At 56.1% G+C, this 11,189-nt stretch overlaps 1 protein-coding gene across 1 annotated transcript in view; it reads right to left on the reverse strand.

Annotated features, from left to right (window-relative positions):
• Positions 1 to 10,516, reverse strand: part of LOC146830215 (T-box transcription factor T-like) — an 83,689-nt gene extending 73,173 nt beyond the window's left edge. Inside the window, exon 1 of the mRNA XM_085604034.1 lies at positions 10,261 to 10,516. Coding sequence (XP_085460160.1) covers positions 10,261 to 10,472 — 212 coding nt within the window. The 5' untranslated portion in view covers positions 10,473 to 10,516. The remainder of the gene's footprint in view (positions 1 to 10,260) is intronic.
• Positions 10,517 to 11,189: the final 673 nt, after the last annotated feature.

Here is an 11,189-nt window from a genome sequence, read left to right on the forward strand (position 1 = left end):
TTGGCGGGTGCCCACCCCGCTTATTTAATTACTTCTCTATGCGGGTGCCCAACCCGCTTTGCACCTAGCGAAAATGCGGGTGCCCACCCCGCTGTGGGATATCTGAAAACGGGAGCCTACCCTGTACTGGTGCAAGGAGGAAGAAACACGAAGAGCCCTGAAGGCCGCCGCGCTGCCCGCGGCGACCCGAAAGGACTAAGGGAAGCCCTGCTGGTGGGTGGGTCTCGGTGACGCGCCCCCGGAAGTAGCCGGGCCTCCCGTGAGCTAAGGAAGACCCGGAATCCTGCCCCGCCTTCGTGTGCTGCAGGCTGAGGCCCCGGACCCAGGGGAAGGACCGTGCGGAGAGCAGCGCACCCGGGAGCAGCACGGGAGATCACGAGTGTGGAGACGGCGCTGAGAGAGACGGTAAGTGGGTGCGTCCCCGCAGGTCTCTCCCCGGCCCCGCGCAGCGCTGATACTTGGTTAAGAGCCTAGATGGCTCCAACGTACGCAGCAGTGCTTGCTTAGAGCGCTAGTGCGCTCCAACGTCGGGGGCAGTGTGCTCGAGCCCCCGAGAGGCTCCAACGACGGGGCCCGCATTGTTCGTTTAGAGCCCCGAGAAAGCTCCAACGAAGGGGCAGCATTGTATGTAGAGTCCAGAGGGACTCCAACGAAGGGGCAGCATTTTACTTTGCTGAGTCCAGAGGGACTCCAACGAAGGGGCAGCATTTTACTTTGCTGAATCCAGAGGGACTCCAACGTAGGGGGACATTCTTTGCTTTGATGAGAAGAGCGGCCACGGAAGGCAGCGGGCCGCTCCAACGTTGTCCCACGCTGTTTTGGACATATTGGTTTTAGAGCCCTGACAGGCTCCAACGTGACTGGGGCATATTTGTTTTAGAGCCCTGAGAGGCTCCAACGTGTGACATACTGTTTTAAAGGCACAATGGTGCCCAGGCTCATTTTCCCAGCTCCCCAGCACTTAGTGGGCAGCTGCAACGTTTAGGTTGTGGCCTTTGCGCTTTGCCTTGACTGCGTGCGCAGTCTAGCCCTGACCCTGCTGGACAAAGGGCGTTTGAGCCCCTGAGAGGCCAAGTGGGCCTGGGGACAGTTTTCCTGTGTTGTGCCCTCACCTACGGTACATGGTTGTTTTTACCTGTGTGCTCTTGCGCAAGATGCCTTGCCTTTATGCTGTTTTCACTCCTAAACTGTGTTTGTGCATTGGAGACTGTTTTTCCTAGTAGAGATTATGTTAGTGTGTACATGGTTCCCTGCGTGATGTGTACCTAAGGTGTTTTAGGATTGCGTAGGGTGTACTTACCTGTTACCAGTGGGTACTGGTTGTGCGCTACATTTATTATTTGTTCTACCTTTCTACATTTACATTTGGTGATTTGTGATAATTCTGACAGTGGTCCATGTGGCCCTGTCTTGTGTAAATAGTCCCCTGTAAATTCTGCCCAGTGCCAGTTGGCACAGTGTAAATTGTGTGAATATTATCTAATGTGTTTTGGTATAATACAAAGGCTATTTTTATATAGTACCTTGTGTGGAGTTTCTTTTGTGGTGGGCCTTGGGTGTTGTTGCTGGGTGCGCGCGCAAACGCTTTACACATTGCCTCCGGGATAAGCCTGACTGCTCGTGCCAAGCTACCAAGGGGGTGAGCAGGGGTTATCTTTGGTGTGTAACTTCCTTGCCCTGGTTTCTGCCTGGCTTTGGCGCAAGCCCTAGCCAACCAGAAATCCCATTTCTAACAAGGGCTAGCACGTTTACTTGCACACTTCAGCTGTTCAGAGTGAGCGGCACAGGAGAGAAACCACTGCTGTGGCCCGATGGTCAAAAGTCACTCTCCTGGTGGGACAAGATGCGCAACGGGGACGAGGGGTTATCCGGCCAGACTCACCACGAATCTACGAAAACGCCCGCCATCTCTGAACGCACACAACCAAACGGCGTCATGGCACCTGAATGAGACCTACTGTTGGAGACCGCATCCTGCTGCGTGGTGGAAGCTGACAGCGTAGAAAAACACGGAGGGTGGAGGGGTGTTTCGCCACTCGCACACCCACACCACGCAGGGGCACATAGCCCCCTCGCCAGCAGCAGCGCCCCTGGGTCCCGAGTTGGGCCGGCGCCGACCACTTGCTCTGGGCTTGAATAAATGAAACCCCACTCTCCATTTACCACACGGGCAGAAGCCCCCGCGACCACCAGCAGCGCCGCCACAAAGCGAATGCACAGCGCTACGAGACGGGCTTCAAAACACTGTAAGCGGCCTAACCCCCCAGCGAGCACCCGGCGCGTAGGCGAGCTTTCCGAGCTGGAGCAGCCCCCACCACAACTAGACACCCCCGGGGCCAAGCACAATCAGCCCGCAGGACTTGTGGCCCACAATATTTTAAATTTTGCATCTTTGATAATAGCGTGAACTCGACTGGAGCGCTGTACATAAGCCCCGTATACAATATATTTTCAGGGACGGGAAGATACTAACTGGATTGCCCAGAATCACAGGATGTGGACGCGACTCCGTGGCTCGAACCCTGGTTTCCAGCACCAAAGTCGGCAGCGCATCCACATCCTCTCCCTTCGGACCGCACACCCGAGCTGAGGAGCACACGCAAACCTCCACCTCGGTGCCCCCTACCCCGTCAGCACAGTGCTGGCCCTGAACGGAGGGGTGCCGCTGCCATAGCCCTCCAGGAGCTGTCCCTCCCCCCCTCACTGGCGGGCCACCGCCAACCCGAAGCCGGGTTGAGCAACCCACTGGGGGGGTAATCACTCACCGCAATGCGGCCCCCGGGGGAAGTGAAGGTCGCAGACCAGTCTTCCCCCGGGGTATTCGCGCAACGACCGGAAGGACATGGTGGGGGTGGGATCACAGGAAGGAAGGAGGGGGGCGGGAATTGGGAGGGTATATAGGTGTCAGGGGAGGAGTAGCCGGCCTCTTCCTGACACCTGAGCACCACCGGGGGGAAGATAAAAGTTTGTTGGGAGGAAGTTTGTAGTGGAGGCCGTTTGGTCGATCGGCTGGTGGTCGGGGATTAGCGATATGTCCTGGCTGGGCTAGGGAGAGCGTCTCGGTTTGCGATGCCCCTAGGAGAAAATACGGCACGGCGGCTGGCTTGGCCGTAAGGTGAGCGCGAGTCCGATCGGCCGGGTGCAGCGTTTGCGGCCGGGTGTGTCCAGCAGGCGCAGGCCTGGAGTGTCGCGCTGATGGTGGTGTGCACGTGTGCGGAACAGATCTGCTTCGGCCAGCACCGGAACGTGGAATGTGGCAGGTAGGGGGGGGCATCCTGAGCGGGGGTGAGGGAGCGGGAGTCCTGCCGGGTAGCCCGCCGGCGGGTGTTGGGTAATGCTGCCGTCGCCCGCAGGATGGGGGGGGGGGACTGGAGCCAGTGCGCGCGTCTGCTGTGGGCCCGGTAGTGGCGGCGGGCGGGGTCGGCGAGATCGGCTGCGATGCCGCATCTGTTGCAGGGAACCAGGGTTCGAGCCTCGAGGTCGAGTTCCCATCTTGCGATTCTGGGCTAATCACTTAACCCCCCCATGCTGGAATGTGTACGTACATACGGAGCTCTGTGAAGCGCTCCAATACCTTCGGGTCGAGTTCGCGCTCGCGCCCGCATCGGTGATTCTGGGCAACTTATTTAACCCCCCATGCCGGAATGGGTAATGTAAATACGGAGCTATGTGAAGCGCTTCAATACCTTACCGAGTTCGCGCTCACGTCCACATCCGGTTTTCTGGGCAAATCAGTTAACCCCCCAAGCATGAATGTGTGATGTAAACACGGAGCTATGTACAGCACTCCAATACCTTAGGGTCGAGTTCACGCTATGTAATTATGCAATTATCTTTTATTGGTGGTGTGCGGAGCCGGCAGGAGAGCACACAGGCGTTTATCCATTGCGAGGTGGAGGTATGGGCCCATCAATTCTTGGACCTGCACCATTTATTTGGTTCATGGCGCACTGGGGCCTCCCGGAGGTTTCGGCATAGGAGGGAGGTGGGGGGGGGGGGGCTAGGTGACAGGGCCGTCTGTGTCGGTCGTGCTGCGAGGGGTATCTAGGACAGGGGTGAGGGACTGCCAGCACGGCATAAGGCCCGGTGGTGCTTGGGCCCACCTGGTTGTGGCGACCCGGTGGGGGGGGGATCCATGTCCGGCGCACAAGGCCGGCAGATAGGGGGGGATGCCAGCGGGGCGCACAACGGCTCCGAGACGCTGGCCAGAAGCAGTAGGGGGGTCCGCGGCGGCCTGCCCTCCTTCAAGGGATTCGCGCATTGAGGACTACAACCTTGTGAATATTACCAAGTTTGAGTATGTGCTTTGTGAAGGGTGGCATGGATGGTGCTGGGGGTGAGGATGGAGGAATGTGAAGGTGTGCGACGGAGTGGGAGTTGGCTGGCCGGATGCAGTGCGATGGAAGGAGGATGTCCGATGGGGCCTTGGAGTGCGGGGGGGGTGTTCAGGTAACCAGTCCATTTTGTTTTTGTTTCAGGCGAGTGCGCTTAAGGGGAGGTCACGGACGGACACTCAGGCGAGTGCGGCCTAAGACGGAGCGGGGCAAGGAGCTACAAGGGGGATGGCAGCTTCGGTCTGGAAGAGGAGGTCCCGGACGGACGCTCAGGTAAATGAATGGGGGAGGGTTTAAAGTCTGGGGAGTCGTACTGTGAAGATTAGGTGTTCGCGCCCTGGTTGTCACCGGGTGCTCATTTATAAGTGTATGCAATGGCCTTTCCTTCAGTACGGTTGGGACAATGCTGGGGGCCTGGGGAACCCAGGCCCAAATGACGCACGGCTGGTCAGCTGGTGAGTTTGGGGGTGATACAAGCACGGAGGCGGCGTACGTCAGACGATGGGAACCTTGGGGCCACGCGAGGAGAGGGTTTTGGGTTTCGAACGGCCGATGGGGATCTCAGGCGAACGGAAGGCTGGTAAACCAGGGGTAGCTTGTCCCTATTTGCTGTGTTTAGCGGCTATTTGCCATGGTTTGAGGGTGACTTTTGAGCTGGGGGTGCCAATTGACGCAAGTTGTGGATATAGGTCTCGAACTCATGGGGCAGCATGTCGAGGTGTGAGGCCCGGGGACTGATGGGGGTATTAGAAGATGGAGGGGGTGGGTGCTGGGCTGGAACGGTGGGAGAAGGGTTAAGACTGGGAGCTATAGCTCAATGGTAAGTCTTGTGCCTGCGGTTCTAAAGGATCTCACAAGACAAGGGTTCGAGTCCTGCAAACGCTGTCAAAGGTCATAAGGTGGCAAAATTTCAAACTCATCTTTTGTCAGCCCGAACGTAGCTCAACTTGGGGTGGTCTTTCTTCGACGCAATATTCAGCCTCTACCCACAGCTGGGACGGCAGGCAGGAGAATTTTCTCGGCGCTTACGTTGAGCGACTGGTGAGGGCTCCCGTGTCGGTTGGACGACGGCGTGGGAAGGACGGAGTCATTCCCGGGGGCGAGCTGGGCCGCACCGGTGGATGGGGAGAGAAGCCCTTGGGGGTAGGCAGGGGCCTGGAGGTCCTTCTCAATCAATTGGAGGCCATGGGTCCATGGCACTCGTTGACTCACAAGAGGAAGTAGTGGCTGCAGCGAGCAGGAGCACTGGGAGTCGTGGCTGGCCGTCACGGAGGCTCCCCCCCCCCCTCTGTTTTGTACAGGAGACCTGGGTGCAGAGTCCGTATGCACAGGGAGCACTTGAGGACTGGGAGTAGGTGAGGTCTCCGGGTGGGGGTGGAGGGGGGGCTGTCGCTGGGGCGAGGGCAGCTGTTACACAGGGCAAATATGCAGAGGGAGCGGGATTGCCTGACTGACGGCACACTGGGTGGGGGCAGCGGTCTTAAAGAAAGGCGGGGCTCTTGGGCCTCAGTGTCTGGAGCGCGAGAGCCGCGTGGCGGGACGGGGGGCTGTGTTATACAGGTAGGGACTTGCCCGGGGAGTGGGATTGGTGGAGGTTGTTTGTCGGCCACTTGATAAGATAATCACCTTGTGGTAGGCATCGTGGTTACAGAGGCTGAGGGGGTGCGCCGGAGGGTGTGCTGACGAGACGGAGAAGGCTTGGTACGCTGCTTGGGGGACTGCAAGATGCGTTTGGGGTTGAGATGGTCACCGGGGTTGTAGCAGGCAGGAATTTGGAAACAGGGATTCTGGCTCGCAGGACGCAGTTTTAGTTATAGGGGCGGGGGGATGTGGTCTGTGTCGGGAGCTAGGAGCCAGCACATGGTGGTCGTGTAGTAACACCACTGACAATATGGTAATTTCGTAGGGGACATCTGGGAGTATGGTAGTGCAGGACACTGGAGACGCGATGATAAGGTACCGGTGGGGCAGCAGACACGGGTGCAGGGGCTGTGGTGACGGGCGGTTGGTGCCTGGCTTGTCTGGGTGAAACAGGGGCACGACGTTTTCGAAATAGGGCAGCGTTTGGCGCTTGAGGCGTAGTGGAGGGGGAATGAGGCGCCAGTGATTGTTGGTAAGAGAAGGGAGGCCTAGGGTGGGGAATTTGGGCTTGCCACATGCGAGAGGTAGTTTTGCGGGCTACTGGCGATTTAGGTTTCGTTCGGGGGCTGGGCCGACGGGAAGTGGCTCCCTTAAGGAGGTGCACGAATGTTACGCCTGAGGGCTGGCACAGAGGTGGCATCATGGGGGCTTTTCGGGGGCGGAGGGGAAGTCGGAGATGGGGGAGATGGCAGTATAGTAGGGTGTATTGTGCCGTTATAGGTGAAAAGAAGGGGTTTGGGCGGGGGTTGGGGAGAGACTGGGGATGGAAGGGACAGAGACATAATCCTTATGGGACTAATCATGCTTTTTCTACTGCAGGTGGGGAGAGTGGCCTGGGATCCAGTGTGGTCACCTGGACAGGCGGACATTCTCCCGAACGTTGGGCAGCAACAGAGGCAACATAGTGGGTGTACGGATGTCATCAGGCGGGGAACGCAGTCATTTTGGGATGTTTGATGATTGAAGGGGGAACAGTAGAATTGACTCAGGGTGAGCGTTGCGGCCTGTGAGAGTGACTGTGTCATACGATATGGGACCTGGCTCTAATACAAGCAAAGCTGTGGGAGAGAAGGTACTCAGGAAAATGGCAGGTCTGGTTTTAATCCAAGAGGCATGGCAGGGGATGTGGTTCAATGACAAGGAACTTAGGAAGTGGGTAATGGGGAAACACTGCGCCTTGCAATGAATGGTCTCAAGGGACGGCTACCATGCTTACAAGGAACTGGTCTGCAGTGAATGAGACGGTTTGAGGGGAAACTGGTGGCCTGGTTGGGGATGGGGCGCTTTCATGGATGGGGATGGTCCTGGACATGTTTCTTGTTTACGAGGGACACTGGTGTGCGGGTGGATGGTCATCCACCGATGGTGCCTGGCGGAGGAGGGAATCTTTGGGGGTTGTTGAGCATGCGTATCAGCTAATAGCCCACAGGTAATGGGGACTGTTTGAGGGGACACGGGGCGGTTTTTGGTTTGGGGACGGAACACTTTTCATGGAGGGGGATTGCCCTGGAAATGTAACTTGTTTGAAAGGGACACTGGCTTTATGGGTGGATGGTCGTCCACCGATGGTGCCTTGCAGAGGACGGACTTTGAGGGCTGTCGAACATGCTTACAGGGGACTGGCCGCAGGAATGGGGACTATTGGAGGAGCCACAGGTGGTCTTGTTTGGGGCGGGGGACGCTCTTCAGGGATTGGGGATTGGCCTGGAAGATTACTGGATTACATACGGATACTGGCTGTACGGGTGGATGGTCATCCACCGATGGAGCCTTGCCAAGAAGGGAGTTTGGGGGCAATGGATCAGGCTTACAGGGGGACGATCCGCGGTTACGGAGACGGAGGGAAGCCAGACAGGTGGTTGTTTGCGCTGGTATAAATTTTTCACGGACGTGGTTTGTCCGGTTCATGCTGCTTATTGACACAGGACACAGTTTTGCAAGGGTGGATGGTCATCCACCTGGTGCCTTGAGGGGTGGGGGAGGCGTTAGGTGCCGCAACCTGGAGGGCCAGGTACTCCTACTTAGAGTATGTGCACCTTTCGCAGTCTGGGGTGTCCCGGCGATAGCGAACGTTATACAGGACGCAGGTTTAGAGGACGGAGGGTCGTCCACAAGGGCCGCGAGGTAGACTGGATGGAGGCGAAAGGTGCACTAGCACTGGGGGTGGGGCAGGGAACCGCCCTCCGGGGGTTTCCCTGGTTGGCGGTACTTTGGAGGGGTGGGTAGTCACATACGGGCGGATCCACCCCTCGGGAGGGGAGAACGGTACACAGGTGACTGATAGCGGGCGCGGGAAGCAATGACCAATGAAGGAAATTACACTCAGGATGCTTGGAGGGCAAGTGATGGGGAGAGGAAGGAGGTCACCGAGTGAATGGGGGAAGAGTCTAACAGGTGAGATGGTTTTGAGAATGGATGAAAGGAGAATGAGCCGGTATGGGTTGGGGAAGTATATTTATTGCAGTTATGTACTGTCGAATAAAGTCTAAATGATTGCAACCATGTCCTAATAAAATGGCCTTTTACGCTTCAAGTAACAGCGTGGAGTGTGGTTCTTGCGCGATAGTAGGCAGCTCCTGGGGACAGGACCGAGTCGGCGTCAGGGCGAGGGGACAAAGAGGCCACCAGGGGGGCGGCGGAGGAATATATACCTCTCCCTGAACCCCCCCACGGCCGGAAGTGACGCGTGGGACCCCAGCAGGGGTCTCAGCCAAAAGACTAGGCTGCCCAGTGTACCATCTTGTGGCACTAAAGGGGCTGCCCTCTTATGAGGGTCCCCTGCGGGGACTGTCGGTCAGCCCGCACGCAGAACGTTTATTTTTTTATTCACGCCAATTTTCAAAATGTCCATATTGCGGTACGGGCGTTCACATCGGCTACAGGCATTACATTTAAAACCGCGTAAATAAATGAAGCGCCAAGCACTTAAAAAATAAAAGGGAAATGGCTGTCAAAAGAAAAATATAGCAGTCGCCAATAAACTGCTAGCATTGCAATAACATTCCAGAATAATGTAAACAAGTTTAATTGAGTGGTTTGTATGCAGATGCATGGGGGGGGGGGTGAAGTCTATCGGCCCACTCCTACTATATATGCATGTCATCACGTTTCAAACTCTCGATAGCCCCTTCGTTGTAAAAGTACCGGGCGCATTAACACATTGAAATGAAGTGTCGCGCTGGTGCCTTTTATCTTTCCTTCTCGACACGTTCACACCTCTTTCCGGGGATGTTCGCCAGCACTGGCGTTAAAGATTCTCACGGAATCCTCTGCAGGCGTCGAGGCCAATAATCCGGCCCGCAAGCACAGGAGCCGAGAAGCCCGCTGTCCGCGCACTCGGCGCCTTCACTGAACCCGCCTAGCGCAGGATGCGTTCTCTCAGAATTTGCTAATTGCACACCAACCCTGTAGCGCATTTTTCTCTTCCTCAGTCTACGCACACTTCAGTACCCACATACAGCGTGCCTGCGGCACACTGGTGGCTGCTGGTAGTGCCACCGCCACTTGGCTGGCACCAAGAGGGCGCAAGGGCATGTGAGTGTACCTCAGAATATAGTCTTGAAGACGTTATCTATTAAATGTTGTGATTTAGTCCACGGAATAAAGTACAGCCGCGTGCAGCAGAGTTCAGGCACGACTCGGTAATTAAAACACATTATTTCGCTCCAATGCCAATGGCACAGCCGGGGCACTTGGAAATACTGTTTGGTTTTAGATTACCATCGTTTTAAGGTGAGACAATAAAGACCCCGCGGAACGAGAAGAACCCAAAGGAACTAGCAACAAGAAACGAGGAAACGTATTGGTGGGAATGAAGGTATCGCAAGAAATAGAAACATACAAGACGGAAGGGGTAAAAAGAACAAACGAGCAAAGGCGCGCAGTAAGGAAAGAAAAAAATGAATTGAACAATTTTGAAAGCAATAGAAACAAAAGTATTAACGGCTATATGAAATGAAGAAGATTGAAAATTAAAGAACGTACGAGTAAACGAACTTAAATGCATGGATGAATTAACAATGTTGAATTAAAGAACTAAAGAATTAAACAATGATAGAAGTTAGAATAAAGAAAGTAAAATGCAAGTTAAGTAAATGAATTTCCAATATTTTGACTTGCAAAACGACACCTCTTGGGTTGCACTTGTCATGAAAGGTTCGGACCAGAGCACACTGCACAACCCGCACTGATCCATCGTGGATGCCTTGGCAATGGTTCCTGTGAATTGTGCCCCCCTCCCTATGCATGCCATCCCAGGCCGTGTGGGTGAGCTGCAGCCCCTTACCTTCCGTTCTTGGTAACGATCATCTCGTTGGTGAGCTCCTTGAAGCGCCGCCACAGCTCGCCCTCCTCCAGGCTCACCTTGAGCTGGCGCTCGGTGGGGTCGCCCTTCTCGCTGCCCGCCTGCAGCTCGTGCTCCAGGGCGCTGAGCAGGTGATCCACCCTGCTGCACTGCCGCCCCTTCCCATGGGCCTCCGAGGACGACACCGCGCTCATCCTGCTCTCTTGAATTGCCTCTACAAACTCTTAACTCCGGCCTGAAACACTCCCGTGCACGCGGCACCGCCCGGCATCTGGGCAGCAGGCCGCGGCTCGCGCATAAATACTCGGGCCCCGCCCCCGTGGGCTCCCGTCGGAGCGCGGGCCCCCTTTGGACGGCGGTGCCCTATGCTGATGCGTCTGTAGCGCTATCAAAGGCCGCAGCCGGAAGTGGGTACCCTGCACCTGCCCTGTCAGACCTGGGGCTTATCACCATCAGAGTCCGGGGGTCCGGAGTAGGCCTGTGCTGCCTCCCTAGGATGTCACACCTACCCGAGGGGGCCTTGGGGCGCAAACACCGATCCGAGCGTGAAGCCACCGGGAGAACGTTATTCATATTTACTTAAAATGCAAAGCAATGGTCGTCACAGTGTGGCTCCCACTTGTAACTCAGCGACTCTGGTGATGCTGAGTCACGTGAAAAGAAATTGTCAGCTGCGCACGTTTCCCAAAGCACCATCTCTTTTAACAGCCAGAGCTGACAACTTGTATTTTAGTTAATGCAGTGAAGGAAGTGACCCGGAAAGGCCCACCCAGGTCACTCACGAGCACCTCCTCTGCCTTCCTACAAATGAAGAGTAGGTCAGACAGTAGAGAATGCAAACCCAGATATTTATTGAGGTTACACTGCAAAGAGTCTGACCAGCCTCTTGGGAGGACTGTTGAGGGACCAAC

Source organism: Triturus cristatus, chromosome 5_1, assembly GCF_964204655.1.
Source record: "Triturus cristatus chromosome 5_1, aTriCri1.1, whole genome shotgun sequence".
Classification (NCBI taxonomy): Eukaryota; Metazoa; Chordata; class Amphibia; order Caudata; family Salamandridae; genus Triturus; species Triturus cristatus.